General features: G+C 53.3%; 1 protein-coding gene across 1 annotated transcript in view; it reads left to right on the forward strand.

Moving 5' to 3' along the window:
* Window positions 1-1422: 1422 nt before the first annotated feature.
* The window catches only part of TOGARAM2 (TOG array regulator of axonemal microtubules 2), a 44887-nt gene continuing 30821 nt past the window's right edge, over window positions 1423-15488 (forward strand). Inside the window, 7 exon segments of the mRNA XM_069581915.1 lie at window positions 1423-1450; window positions 2294-2407; window positions 3078-3359; window positions 4010-4221; window positions 4918-5105; window positions 9518-9564; window positions 11857-12023. Of these exon segments, the coding sequence (XP_069438016.1) occupies window positions 1423-1450; window positions 2294-2407; window positions 3078-3359; window positions 4010-4221; window positions 4918-5105; window positions 9518-9564; window positions 11857-12023 (1038 nt within the window).

Consider the following 15488-nt stretch of genomic DNA (forward strand, 5'->3'; position numbering starts at 1 on the left):
CAGCAAAGCTGGGTCCATGCGTTTCACTGGCACTCTTCATAATGGACTGTCTACAGTCATGCAGACTGTCTACATGGACTGTCTACACAATGGACTGTCTATAGTCATGCAGTCTTGTGAGTCCCTTGGACTGCAAGTAGATCAAACCAGTCAATCCTAAAGAAAATCAGTCCTGAATATTCACTGGAAGAACTGATGCTAAGGCTGAAACTCCAATGCTCTGGCTACCTGATGAGAAGAACTGACCCATTGGAAAAGACCCTGATGGTGGGAAAGATCGAAGGCAGGAGGAAAAGGGGATGACAGAGGATGAGATGGTTGGATGACATCACTGACTTGATAGACCTGAGTTTGAGCAAGCTCCGGGAGTTGGTGATGGACAGGGAAGCTTGGTATGCTGCAGTCCATGGGGTTGCAAAGAGTCGGACACGACTGAGCGACTGAACTGACAGGGAAGCTTGGTATGCTGCAGTCCATGGGGTTGCAAAGAGTCGGACACGACTGAGCGACTGAACTGAACTGAACAGTTATGCAGCCTGGGGACTTGGAAACTTTAAAGTGTCCAAGAGAGTCCGAATGTTAAAAGTGCCCTTCAGTCCTTGCCAAGTGCTAAGTCGCTTCAATCACGCCCAACTCTTTGCAACCCTATGGACCATAGCCCACCAGGCTCCTCTGTCCATGGGGTTCTCCAAGCAAGAATACTGGACCGGGTTGCCATGCCCTCCTCCAGGGGATCTTCCTGACCCAGGGATCAGACCCGTGTCTCTTTACATCTGTTGCACTGGCAGGTGAGTTCTTTACCACTAGCACCACCTGGGAAGCCAGTGGCAGATTTCTTTACTATAAGAATGCTTTAAGGGCTTCTCTGGTGGCTCAGTGGTAAGGAAATCACCTGTCGACACAGGAGACACAGTTTCAGTCCCTGATCTGGGAAGATCCCGCATGTCTGGGAGCAACTAAGTCCCTGGGCCACAACTATTGAGTCTGTGCTCTAGCGTCCGGTAGCTGCAACTATAAAGTCCACGTGACATAACTGCCGAAGCCCGAGTGCCTAGAGCCTGTGCTGAGACAAAAGAAGCCAAGGAATCAGAAGTCCGTGCACCACAACTAGAGAAGAGTCTCTGCTTGCCGCAACTAGAGAAAACCCTGCACAACAACAAAGACCCGGCATAGTCAAAAATACATAAAAATGTTAAAGCTCTTAAAAAAAAAAAGAAGAAAGAATGCTTTCGTTCCTGGTGGGCTTCCCACAAAGTGGTTTACAAAGGGTTGTGATTTGTACGGATCCTCTCTGCCTCTCTCCATCATACATCCCTGGATGTTATAGGTTGGGGTCCTCTGGATGCTTGAGGATTGTGCTCACGGCCCAGAAACTAGCTGCTGCCTCTGGACAACTCCCTAGGTGCCTCCTCCACCCAGGGCATGGGCACCCGTGACGATGTGCCCCCAGGTAAGGGGCCCCAAGGAAGGTTGTCGGGGTGGGGATCTTCCTTGGATACTCCCATGGGCTCTGCTTGGGAGATGTGGTCGGGCCGCCAAGACTTTCCATCCGGGCAAGGCTCTCTGTGGGCTCTCCCTGCTCAGCCTCCTGTGGGGGACTCCCTATCTGGCTCCAGATTCCTCAACCAGGGCTTTGCCTCCACTCTCTGAGCTGATGGGCTGACTGAGGGCAGTGTTCTGTAGTGGGAACATGAAGACGGGCCACGGATGCAGGAGTGGGTCCATGGGAGGGCTGAGTGGCCCTGTTTTCCTCAGCTGACAGGGCAGGAGACAGTGAGGCCAACTCTGTATCAGGAAACAGCATTCCAGGCCTGGCGCTGCCCCTGGAGCCAGCTGTGTGAGCCCGTTTCCCCTGGAGGGTGAGGGAGTCAGAGGTCCTGCCTGGAGCGAACGGGTGCTTGTAAGGTGGAGCTGCTGCTCCTGGCAGGGGCCTCTGCAGGGGCCTGGAGACCCCTTGGGAGGAGTGTGGAGAACTGGGAACGCCTGAGCAGTTCAGGGAACAAGCCGCTGTGCTCAGGGCCGAGGACCGGGGAGCCCATGAAGGAGGCTGAGAAGGTGCAGTGCGGGGAGGGTCTGGAGCAAAGCTGGGAGAAGTCACGTGGAGTGGGCTGGGAAGGGGGGGCTTTGGTAGGGAGCACGGTGCCCTGGCCGGCTGGGGTCAGGGTGGCAAGCCCCCACCTGAGGGCAAGGCTCTGATTTGGCGGATGGGCCACAGAGAGCCCAAGGCTGTCTGTCCCCTATCCCGGCCTTAGTGGACTCTAAGACATTGCTCTCCCTGCCTTTCTGTCCCCAGCCAAAGTGCCGGCTCCCGTGGCCGTGTACTGTGGCAGCGTTCCCCAGAGCAGTGCTGGGCCCCTTGCACTCCCAGGTGGAAGCAGTGACTCCAGCCTGAAGACATTTGGAGAAGGTGAGACGGGGGCACGGGCCTGGTGACTCCATCGCATGAAATGGCCTTCGAGTGTCCCAGCAGCCTCTCTGGGGCCTTGGGGCAGAGATGGGCCATTCCACCTGGCAGCCACGCAGACAGGGTCAGTGACCACAGAGCAGAGCTTGGACCTCATCCTGGAGGAAGGAGATGGGTGTGTTTAGATGCCCGACTGTGTCTTCAAGCCATGGGCAGGCGTTAATTGTACCCTGGTCCCTGCTGGACATGTCCTTTGGTTTTAGGTGGGTCCTTGGGCTTCCCTGGTAGCTCAGATGGTAAAGTGTCTGCCTGCAATGTGGAAGACCTGGGTTCGATCCCTGGGTCGAGAAGATCCCCTGGAGAAGGAAATGGCAACCCACTCTAGTACTCTTGCCTGGAAAATTCCATGGACAGAGGAGCCTTGTAGGCTATAGTCCATGGGGTCACAAAGAGTCGAGCATGACTGAGCAACTTCACTTCACCTTACTTTTCTCTCTGCCTCAAAGGATGGAGGTGTACGGAGGGCTCCCGCCAGAACAGGGAATAATTGGGGCTCTCCTAGGAACTGCAGGAAGGCCCTGTGAGCCCCAGGGAGGCAAAGCTGAGGTCCCGGGGCCTGGGTGGTGTTAGCACCGGGGAGTGGGCTCCTCTAGCATAGCAGTTCTTGTCTCAGCCTCCCTCCAGCTAGCGCCCAGCGCCCTCCTGGAGAAGCCGTCACAGCTCTTAAATGGACGTGGGGACCCTGGCAGCCTCAAGCTGGATGCTCCCCTGAAGGGCTGGCAGGCCAGGAATGGCCACCCCAGGAACCTCGTGGCCCTATCTCTGGGTCCCCACCCGCTGGTGCCGCTCCCCTCGCTGGAGTCAGAGGCCAACAGTGTGGCCCGGGACACCACCCAGATCAAGGACAAGCTCAAGAAAAGGAGACTCTCGGAGGGCTTGGCAGCATCTTCCCGTGGTGAGCCCTGGGCCCTGCCCAGACCCCAACCCTAAGGTCAGGGACCCCAGGCCGCCTGGACTGTGAGAGTCAGCAGGTGTGCAACTGGCAGCTGGGGTCAGAGGTGGTCAGGGGCACCCCCTCTACAACCCCTGCCTCCTCTCTGGAATGCCATCTCCCACTTGGGCCTCTGCAGCGGCTCCCAACCAGACTCCCCATTCCCGCCCTCGCCTCCTTCTAGTCTTCACTGCAGAGGAATTCTTTTCAAACACAGATCTGACCACCTCTTTCCTCCCGCTTCTGCCAACTATGCTAAAGCCACCCAGTGGCTTTCAAGCGGTTACAGGACTAGAGCCCGCTGCCTTCCCTCCTAATTCAGTACTGATTTTGTTCCCCTTTCTACCCAACCTGCTTCTGAATTTTAATTACTTAATTAATTTATTCTGAATTTTAAATAGGTGACTTTGACTGACACTTTCTACCAAATTTTACAGGAGTGGGAAAGGACACTCAGCACAGTCTAGGGGTGGGCTTGGGGCTGGGGGAACATCTGTTCCCTCCTCTCACCATCCCAGCCTCCCCAGGACATAAGGCCCTGTTGCCAGCAACTGAATTAACTCCACTCCCCACACTCTGGGGACTCACTTACTCCCCATCCCCATCCCATACAGCCTCTTTGGATCCTGGTGGAGGCCCCAAAGGAATTCCCCTGAGGACTGTCATCCCCCGGGCCACCTCTCAGAGGCTGCTGAGGGTATCCAGGCCGATGCCCCCCATCCAGAGCATCCCCACCACCCCAGAAGCCAGCGGAGCCAAGGAGAAGGGCCTGGACCCGCCCACAAGCCGTCAGGGTCCCCAGGAGCTGAGACCCAGTGCCCAGGAGGTAAGGCAGTTGGACTGCTCTCAGTCTTGCCTCCCTGTGCTTCTGTTTTCCTTTTGGTCCTTCACCAATCCCTGTTCCTGGGCCCTGAGCATCTCTGAAGGTATCTTCTCCAGTAGTTGCCCCAGAGGTACCGAGCTGGCTCCTCCTAAGCAGATGCTGTGTGACTATCCATCTTACACGTGATGGTTCTCAAGCCTTCTCTGATCTAAATGTTCCAGAATTTCCTATGGTTCTGACCCTCCTCATTTTGGCAAGGGACTGTGGCAGAGGGGAAAAAATACTGGGTTAAGACTCAGGAGATTTAGATTCTGGTTTCTACTCTGCCCTCACTGACTGTGTGACCTTGGGCAAGTCACTTCCCTCTCTGGGCCTCAGTTTGCACTAAGATAAGGGAATTGGACCTGATGTTTTTGAGGATCCCTTTCAGCTCTGATGTTCTAGGGTTTTCTGAAATGAGAACAGAAAAACAACTAATAATAATGGCTAAAGGGGTTGCAGTAGGAATGAGAGGACCCCCTTTTTGTTTAAATGGTAAGGAAACAATGAGCTCAGAGGTCCCAGGGTTGTGTTATTAGAGAAACAGGATACTTACCAGTGCTGTGGATAGAAGGGACCACTCTGCGCGCGGCACCTGGGAAGTGAGCATCCAAGTGAACTGTTTCATGGACCAGACCCCTCCCCGACCGCTGCTCCCAGGTACAGATTTCCCAACAGTACCTGCACTGCAATGATGAGAAGATACACAAGTCCCTGGGAGGCATTGTGATCCCACCCATCCCCAAGGCCAAGGTACCCGCTGGGACCTCCCGCACACCTGGCTCCCTTCCCAGCCTCTTGCCTCCTGGCCAGGACATCCTCACGGGCCTCAGGCCCCCCACCACACGGTAAGCAGCCCTAAACCAAAACTACCTTGTGGTCCTCTCTCCTCTACCCTCCAAGATCTGCTTGGACTCCCTATGACTGAGTCTCCACACCAGGGCAGAGCTCTGGGGGCCAGATGCGTGGAGGGCAGGGTCCTCCACCATGAGCCTCTGACCTGGGGCAGTCACAGAGCTGGCCCTTGACTCCAGCAGGGGGGTGTATAGGCTTAATTAGCAATGTCTTGACCTCTGTCTTCTACCAGTGTCCTGATAGGTGTGGTTGCTGCCCTGATGAATAGAGTATGAATATTTAAAGCGCTATTGGATTCATGATAGCTCTTAGTGATGGTGCATTTTCTTAATGAATGGACGTTAAAAATGCAAGCATTATTGTGTCTATATATGGGGGGTAGTCTACAAAAATTTTGGACTAAAAAGGGAATCAAAAAACTGGGACTCAGTGAATAGGGAGAGTAAATAGAGAATCAGTATATAGAGAGAGAGGGAGAGAAAGAGACAGGGAGAAGGAGAGAGGCGCTCTCTTTGGGGTCTCCTGTACCCATTTCTCTCAAGGGTCCTCTGTCTCCCACATCACCTCCCCTTCTGTCCCAAGACATGTCCACATCTTATTGTACCCTGGTGGAGTGTGGGAGCCCATCTGTGGACCTGCTCCTGGATTTAAGCTCTCTGCTCGATTTTTCCACCAACCTCTTCCCCCACCGGCCTCCACCTCCTCACCATCGACACCGCCTCCTCGTTTTCTGCTCAGACACCCACCTCTTCCTCCCTCTGAGAGTTCTTGGTGGCTTTCACGACTCTCTGGCCCCCGATAAGTGACACTTCCACCCATCCCACTGCTCTTGAGCTGTTGATGTCCTTGAATTCTTTGCCTTCCTCACCTTCCTGACTTCCAGGCAGTCTCCTGTGTGCCCCCTCTTTCCTTGTTTCTTAAATGTGTTCCAGAGCTCTTCACTTCCATCTCCTTGTTCTCCCCCGGGAGTCTTATCTGTGCAGGTGGCTCCCAAGGTCAAGTGGGATGGGAGACTTCTGCGTCCCCTGGGCTTCCCTCCTCCTGCTGAGCATTCCCAGGGCTCTCAAGGCTGATGCAGATCCAGCATTGGAGGCAACCACCACAATATACCACCACCACAGCATCGAGAATGGAGCTCTTCATGTTTCCCCTAGCTGTCTCTCCCCCATAACCTCCCAATTTCCACGGGGGTGCAAGGGTGCTCTTTGATCTTCCAATTTCAGCATCATTTTCAACTCTTGCCTCCTATTCCTAACAGATTGCCACATCCCATGAGGGCTTTCTTAAACAACGAGAGACAATACGGAGGCTACCACCCCTGCTTGCCGCTGCCTTTGCTCTTAGTTTGTACTTACTGGCTCCCTTTTGACCTCCCCCTGGAGTTCCTACCCCATCTCCTTGCGGCCCTGAGCTCTTCATCCTGATCTTTTGTTTTCATCCACCCCCCCTCCCCGAATACAGCCCTTCCACGCACCCTCACTTCCATGCACCTCACTGCTCTGTGGGAGCCTGAGTGGCAACCCACCGCTCCCCCCCAATACCCCTGTGTCCAGCCCTCCCTGGAGGACGGCACCTCCCTGCAGCCCCAAATGAGCCTCTTATCCTTGGCCTGCTGGTCAGTTCCTACATTTTTCAAGCCCCAGCTCCACGTCCACCCTCTCTGTCACATCTTCCCTGGCCTCCTCGGGATGTGGGGAAGGGCTCTGTTCACACGGCATCCAGCCGGTGCGCTGTCCAACCACCTCCCACCTACTTATTTGCTCACCTTTTATTTCTGTTCTTGAACTTGCAGCACTATAAGTCAGGGGCTATATCTGGACACTTCTGTGGCTCCCATGGTGTCAAGCTCCCATGTTAACTGCCATGGATTAATCACGCGTGGATTAGGCAGATAACTATCTGAAGTATCTGCCTATTTGCTGTCAGGCTGTGACATGGATTTCTCTCCATTGACTCGTGAGGCTAGCTAATGGCTGGGAGGGAGACTCCATTACCAATTCATCCGTCCTTCCATCTGTCTGTCTGTCCATGTGTCCGTGCAACCATTGAGTCACTGTTAAGAACCACTCTGTGCCAGACACTGGGTCAGGTGCTATGAAAGCAAAGCCAAACAAGACATCCTCTGTGTTCTGGGAGCTCATAAGAGAAATTTACTAGCAGACCATTGACTAAAAGCCCCAGTGAGGTAAACGCTAAGGTAGAAGGCTGCCTCTCATTCTGAGGAGCACTGTGGAAAACTATTTCAATCAGGCCAGGAAGACTTCTCAGAGGAGGTGAGGCCGGTTGGGTTTTGAAGGCTGAGGCAGAGTCTGTGAGATGCAGCAGAGGGAGAGTTGGGAAGGACGATGGACTGAAGCATTTAGGGCAGGGCTAGATTTCCAGCAGCACCGTATCTGTGTGTGACGGGGGGTGAGGTACACAGGGCTGAAGGGCCCGTGTGCTAAACTGAGGAGTATGAGCTTTACCCTGGAGCAGTGAGGTGCCACTGGAGGCTTTTTGGTGTGGAAGTGATGTCAGATCTGATTTAGGAAGGCCACTCTGGCCACGGCAGTGTGGCGTGGGCTGTGCACACTGTTGGCCTCAGGGACCCAGGGGAGAAGCTGTGGGCACCTGAATAGGCAGAGGCTGTGGGCACCTGGTCTGCAGTGTTCAGTGTGCAGAGGGGCTTGGAAAGTGAAGAAGTGAGGGAGGGGCTTGGTGACTGGATGGCTGTGGGATGAAACAGGTAGGGAGCTGAGGGCCATGCCAGAGTTACTGGATAAACAGCCAGACAGATGGTGGTAGCTTCAGCAGGACAGAGAATTAGGAGGAGAGGCAGGCTTTGGGGCAGTGGAGTGGCAGCTTGTGAGTGGGTTCAACTTGTGCTGCTGGGGACACTGGTTGATGCTCAGATGTCTGGCCAGGTGTGCGGAGAAGACTGTGGATGCAGGTAGAGCTTTGCTGTTCCATCATTTTCGTGTGGCCTGGTGGGACCACCTCAGGTCATGGTGGGGGTTCAGAAGAGGGAGGAGGGACTGGAACGCTGTGCGGAGAAAAGTGAAGGCTCTCTGGGTGTGGGTGACCTTGGCCTCTGTCTTTTCTGTTAATGGGTCTCTAGAGAAGGGAAGGAGAGGTTTGCCAAAGTCCACAGCTTGAAGGAGGCTGAGCCATGTGCTCTGAGGCCACATCCTTTGCTCAGAGGTGAAGGGAAAGCAGCGTCCAGCTTGAGGTCAAAGGGGCAAGGCTGTGGGCCAGGAGTCGGTGGTCGTCGGGTCTGAGGGAGGAAGCAGCGCCAGGATTACCAGTGCCCCGTGCCCACTCTGTGCCTAGCCAGAACCACCAAAGGGACTTCCCTGCTCACCTCTGCCCCCAGCCCTGTTGGCACAGCTGGACAGTGGTGGGTTCCAATGGCAAAGACCTAGTGGTGGGTTCCAATGGGCAAAGACCTAGCGCCCTGGCTGGGTGCCCTGGGGTGTTTACCTATGGTCTCCAAGCCACACAAGCCCTCCCTGGGGGTCCTGACCTAGGAGACTGCCTGTCCCAGGGAGCAACTCTGAGTCTTGGTTGTCCCAGGCTCTGGCCATATCTGGTCTTCCTGGGAATGTAAGGCCCATGAATGCATCACCACCTGTCTTAGTGATGCTGTATTCCCAGTGTCTACACAGTGCTTTGCGCACAGTACATCTTCAATAGGGTATGGTAACCCACTCGGGTATTATTGCCTGGAGAATCCCATAGACAGAGGAGCCTGGCAGGCTACAGTCCATGGGGCTGCAAAGAGCTGGACCTGGCTGAAGCAACAACATGCATACATGAATGAGTAAACAGTACTGTTTATTTTAAAAACTGCAATTAAAACCAGTGCCAGGAATGCCTCATCTTCCATTCCTGTGCTCAGTTTGAACTGAATGTCTCCTACAAAGCAGTGGTGATTTCCCATTAGCAGCAAAGGGGGTCATTCCCTCTAAACCCTGGAGGGGAAAAGGAGTGGGTGGGTCCCCGAGCTCTCATGGGTTGGGAGAGGACTTGAAGTCAGTCTGTCCTGAGCTGGGAGGAGATTCACCCCCATCTCCTGCGCACACAGCAGGGACAGGGCTTCCTGTTGGACTAAGTGGTTTACTCATGGAGGCTGGCTTCCTGGGGAATCAATGGTCTATGCAGCCAGAAAACAGGGCTCTGAGCTTTGTCTGGACCAAGCCTGCCAGTCACCCTCAGGTCCAGAAGGAGCTGCATCTGCTGCTGCCTTGAACACCTGGCCAAGAGCCTCTTTACAGGGGCACCCACAGCCTCCTCTGTCTCATCCCCCTCTCAGCTGTCACCCCATCCTGGAGCTGGCCTGGGAGCTAGCTCTTGCTTGCTAGATAGCGCAGCAGGAGCTCTTGCTTGCCGTCTCTCATGGTGCTTTTTTCTCCCCCATTCTTTTAAGATTGGTCCGGGAGCGTGGGCCTCGGGAGAAGACCCCTAGATCTCTGGGTATGTACTCGCCTCGCACCCTTCCGTTTGTTATTTGACTCTCTGGTTCCTGGGTTGGATCATGGGATCAGAATTAAGGCTAGAGGAGATCTGGGTACTCTTAGACTCATTGTCCTCATTTCATGGAGGGGGAAACAGAAGTCGCCCTGGTGGCAGGGAGGGTGGCCCCTGCTCTGTGCTACCCTCCACCGGCGTAGGTTGCTTCATGATCGCCCAGCTGAGAGAGGCGGTGCTGTCCCATCTGATAGAGGAAGGGTGCACTGAGGGCCACCAAGCTGGGCCTTTCTAGGCTCAGTGCACAGAAAGCGCGCAGGTCCTTGCGGCTCCAAAGGTGGGGTTTTGTCCCATCCTGTGGCTGTCCCTGGGCTTCCCAGGTGGTGCTAGTGGTAAAGAACCCGCCTGCCAGTGCAGGAGACGCATGGGTCTAAGCAAATAGAGGATTTCTTTCCAGACAGAGTGAGAAACTAAACTGCATCCCCTGAATCCCTTGGTCAGCCGATCCTGGGTGGTTTCAGCGTCAGGGGAAGAGAGCCAGCTGCGCTGGCAGTGAGGCAGGTGGTTGGGGCTCAGAGAGGCTCTCCAGCCTATGACCTAATTTGTGGGGAGGATTGAAGGTCGAGTGAGGGGACATGGGCAGAGTACCCTGGGCCGCAGGCCTACGGGCGTTGGCGGCAGCTGCTGTGCTGCCTGGCAGGAGCGGGTGGACTGTTGCCCAGCTTCCGGGCAGGTCACCCTGTAATCAGCTCAGCAGCGGGTCAGTTGGTCAGGGGGAGGCTGCTGCCCACAAGGCCCCAGGGTTAGGATGCCCAGCTGGGCCTGAGAGGCAGGCCTGGCATGGAAACCTCTGCTGTGGCCAGTCTCCCCTCTCTGGCCAGGCTGCGGCAGGGTGCACTGGGGCAGTCCAGTGTGACACACACGGGCACCCAGTGTCCCTGGAGAGCTTCCTGAGAGCGCTGGAAGGGGGTTTGGGGCCAGGGGACGCCAGCTTAGAGCTACTCCCCTGTCTTCCCCACCAGGTGTTGCTTGAGAACCGGGTCCTTGGGGGCAGGGGCCAGGCTGCTTGGACAAGGCTTTCCAGGGTGTCTCTTGGTCTCTTGGAGACATAGGCGAAAGGGGGCTACAAACTGGCAGAGTCCTCAAGAAGTTCTCTGACCTTCCAGCTGTGCCCCTCCCAGTGTGGGCACCACGTCTGGCCTGTAGTTAGGGTTCACATGGTAGTGTCTGAAGCTAAGGGCTTTCTCGCAGTCCCTGCTCTGGTGAGCTGGCCCGTGGACACCCATGCCCTCAGCCCTGCTTTTCTTCCCGGCAGACAGAGGCTTCCCCCCTCCTCCCTCTTGATTCTGGAGTCTCCTCCCAGGAGGGATCTTTGGTAGAAGGCATGGGCCAGACAGAGATCTGGGGGTCCTCAGGAGCCCTGCCAGATCCCCAGACTCAATACACCCTTTCCAGCCTCAGGCAGCCCCAGTTGGTGGCCCCCCTTCCCAGAGGAGCCCTGATTTGCAAGTTCTCTCAAGGCCAGTGAACTCCAAACTTTGTGAGCAGGAGAACCTGGTTAACATTGCCTTCATTAAAGAAAAACTAATGGACGTACCCCCACCCTGTCCCTAAAACAAGAAACATGCTCTTAAAGTCTATCAATTGGGAAAGCACGGAATGACAAAGATATACTATGGATTTGATGCCATTTGGAAATGAATTTGAATATTATTAATCATAAGAGCATCTGAAGGTCACTGGGTCTCAACTTCCCCATCTGTAAAACGAGGGCATTGGGCTGGCATTAGTTCTCTGGCTCTTTCCTGCGGTGTTATAGTCTCAGATAGGAGCATGGTAGTATATCATGATCAATGGGCTCATTTTGTTTTTCCTCTTTCTGAAGTACATGCCTCCCGGTTAAGACAGACTTACATTCTCAGGAAATATCTTAAACCTCTTAGATAACAGGTCTGCCCCTATTTCCTGCCCACGCTCCTCTCCACCCCACCCCACCCCAGCCTAGTCTTAGAATAAAGTGTGCAGTAATTGTTGATAGATGGATGCATGGACGGATGCATGAAAGGGGGAGGGTGTTGGTCCTCAGGCAGCCTGGTCTGTTCCTGCCAGTGCTGCTGTGTGGAGTGAACTTAACCTGTGCCTTTCCTTTTAAGGCAGCACAGGGGAGAGGCACTGAGGGTGGAGGGCTTAGATAGTTGCATGTTCCACCAACCACAGGGCTGCAGAGCCTTAATCCCAGCGGCTGCTGCCCTCAGGTGCTGGGCGTCCTCAGTTTGACTCTTGTTCTCCACTCCTCAGAGCCAAAACCTCCGATCCCGCCTGTCAGAGACAGGTCTGCTGCCTCTGAGAAGCCTGCCCTGCCTTTATCTCAGTCTGCTCCGATGCTGACATCCTTCTCCTCCAGCCATGCCCAAGAAGCTCACCCCTTGTTAGAAGAAGAGGACCAGAAGGAGAGTGGGACCAAGGTACCTGGAAAGCGAGGGGAGAGGAAGCTGGGCTCAGAGCACACCACTGGCTGAAGGCACACGTGCTTCTGAAATACACAAGTGTGGGAGCGGCTTGAGGAAAGCAAGGAGGAACCCTGAGGCAGCTGCTCTAGTCCTTAAGGCTGGAACCTGTAGATGGGTTTGGGGTGAAGGCTATGGCAAAAAAGAGAGGAAAGAAAGGAGGAGAAGGATAGAGGTGAGGGGGCCTAGGTGAAGGGGAGAGTATTGCAGGGAGCTGAGGGGTGGGGCTGAGGGAGGAGGCGAGGACAGAAGGAGGTCACACATGGTTCAGAAGGAAGCAGGATGTGGGGGAGATGGCAGAAGGGCTTAGGTGAACCAAACCAAGTAATCTGAACCAGCACCCAAGATAGCAACCTAGAGGCAGCTGACTCAGAGGCAGATCAGCCAAAGGCTGTGTTTCACAGGCTGACAAACACCTTGTACTTCTAAGGTGACCTTGATCCAGATGATTCATACAGATCCTAGTCTGGATGAATTTAGTGAAACTTGGGGAGTCATTGGGCTTCCCACATGGCTCAGTGGTAAAAGAATCCATCTGCCAAGGCAGGAGTTGCAGGAGACCCTGGTTTGATCCCTGGGTCTGGAAGATCCCTTGAAGAAGGCAATGGCAACCCACTTCAGTACTCTTGCCTGGAGAGTCTCATGGACAGAGGAGCCTGGTGGGCTACAGTCCATAGGGTCACAAAGAGTCAGACAGGACAGAGAGCATGCATGTGTTCAGTTCAGTTCAGTTGCTCAGTCGTGTCCAACTCTTTCCGCCCCCATGAACCGCAGCACGCCAGGCCTCCCTGTCCATTACCAACTCCCAGAGTTTATCCAAACTCACGTCCATTGACTTCCCTAGTGGCTGAGATGGTAAAGCGTCTGCCTACAGTATGGGAGACCTGAGTTTGATCGCTGGTTGGGGAAGATCCTCTGGAGAAGGAAATGGCAACACACTCCAGTATTCATTCTTGCCTGGAAAATTCCATGGGAGGAGCCTGGTAGGCTATAGTCCGTGGAGTCGCAAAGAGTCAGAAACAACTGAGCGACTTCACTTCACTTCACATGTCCATCGAGTCAGTGATGCCATCCAACCATTTCATCCTCTGTCGTCCCCTTCTCCTACTGCCCTCAATCTTTCCCAGCATCAGCGTCTGTCATCAGGTGGCCAAAGTGTTGGAGTTTCAGTTTCAACATCAGTCCTTTCAATGAACATCCAGGACTGATCTCCTTTAGGATGGACTTGTTGGATCTCCTTGCAGTCCAAGGGACTCTAAGAGTCTTCTCCAACACCACAGTTTAAAAGCATCAATTCTTCAGCACTCAGCTTTCTTTATAGTCCAACTCTCACATCCATACATGACTACTGGAAAAACCATAGCCTTGACTAGATGGACCTTTGTTGACAAAGTAATGACTCTGCTTTTGAATATGCTGTCTAGTTTGGTCATAACTTTCCTTCCAAGGAATAAGTGTCTTTTAATTTCATGGCTGCAGTCACCATCTGCAGTGATTTTGGAGCCCCCCAAAATAAAGTCAGCCACTGTTTCCCCATCTACTTGCCATGAAGTGATGAGACCAGATGCCATGATCTTAGTTTTCTGAATATTGAACTTGAGGCCAACTTTTTCACTCTCCTCTTTCACTTTTATTAAGAGGCTCTTTATTTCTTCTTCATTTCCTGCCATAAGGGTGGTATCATCTGCATATCTGAGGTTATTGATATTTCTCCCAGCAATCTTGATTCCAGCTTGTGCTTCCTCCAGCCCAGCATTTCTCATGATATACTCTACATATAAGTTAAATAAGCAGAGTGACAATATACAGCCTTGACATACTCCTTTTCGTATTTGGGACCAGTCTGTTGTTCCATGTCCAGTTCTAACTGGTGCTTCCTGACCTGCATACAGGTTTCTCAAGAGGTAGGTCAGGTGGTCTGGTATGCCCATCTCTTTCAGAATTTTCCACAGTTTATCGTGACCCACACAGTCAAAGGCTTTGGCATAGTCAATAAAGCAGAAATAGATGTTTCTCTGGAACTCTCTTGCTTTATCGATGATCCAGTGGATGTTGGCAATTTGATCTCTGGTTCCTCTGCCTTTTCTAAAACCAGCTTGAACATCTGGAAGTTCACAGTTCACGTATTGCTGAAGCCTGGCTTGGAGAATTTTGAGCATTACTTTACTAGCGTGTGAGATGAGTGCAATTGAGCAGTAGTTTGAGCATTCTTTGGCATTGCCTTTCTTTGGGATTGGAATGAAAACTGACCTTTTCCAGTCCTGTGGCCACTGCTGAGTTTTCCAAATTTGCTGGCATATTGAGTGCAGCACTTTCTCAGCATCGTCTTTCAGGATTTGAAATAGCTCAACTGGAATTCCATCACCTCCACTAGCTTTGTTTGTAGTGATGCTTCCTAAAGCCCACTTGACTTCACCTTCCAGGATGTCTGGCTCTAGGTGAGTGATCACACCATCGTGACTGTCTGGATGCATGTGTACATACATGCAGAGTCACTGTTATGGTCTTCCTTTGAAACAGAGATGTAAGAGTGCAATAAACGGATCTTGAAAGCCTGCTATGTGCAGGTGCTGTGGGATCCAGTGATACTGATAAGGTCCAGGTACCACATCCTCCCTCTCCAGCAATGGTGACAGACCATGGGGCAAAGGAGGAATAATCCAGGGCCATGAAATGATCTCATCCTCTACCCGCCTTAGCCACTCACTCCCATGGTCACACCGTAGACCTCAGCACTGCAAATAACATCTTCCCTGCCATCATCTCAACCTCAAGCAGCCCATTTGCTCACTTCCTTCTCCTAATGTTCTAGCTCAATCCATCTGACATCCCAACTCTAGCGCTTGTCTTTCTCCTGCATCAACAATAATTTCCTTGAAACTGGATCATCCCCACGAGCATCTTAGCTCTCTCTCATCTTAAGGAAGCCAAACCAAAGCAAAAACTCTGCCTTGTCTCTACCAGTCCTCTCCTGAGCGTGGGCCAGTAGGCTTCGTCCCTGCAGCCCCACTGAAATCACCGCATTGAGGCACTGGTGGATCCACCTTCCCACGTGCAGCAGTCGCAGTGCTCTTTCAGCTTGACCCATTGCCCATTTTTGTGGCTCATCCTTCTTGAATTCCCCACCAAGGAATGGAAATGAGGGCTGCTTCTTTCTTGCTTCTCTGACTACATCAGTTACATCCTTCCTGGTCCTTCTTTGCTGGCTCCTCCTTGTCTTCCTGACCTCTATGTGATGGCACTCTGAACTCACACCTCTAGCATCTTGTCTATTTACACTGACCACTGTAACCTGAATCCTGACCTACGGCATTAGGTACCACCTCTACGCAGAGGGCTCCCAAATCTCCCTCTCCAGCCCAGACTTTCCCCTGAACTCTAGGAGCTGTTAAATTATATGCCTGCATTTATATAGCACTGATA

Source organism: Ovis canadensis, chromosome 3 (genome assembly GCF_042477335.2).
Source record: "Ovis canadensis isolate MfBH-ARS-UI-01 breed Bighorn chromosome 3, ARS-UI_OviCan_v2, whole genome shotgun sequence".
NCBI classification, from domain to species: Eukaryota; Metazoa; Chordata; class Mammalia; order Artiodactyla; family Bovidae; genus Ovis; species Ovis canadensis.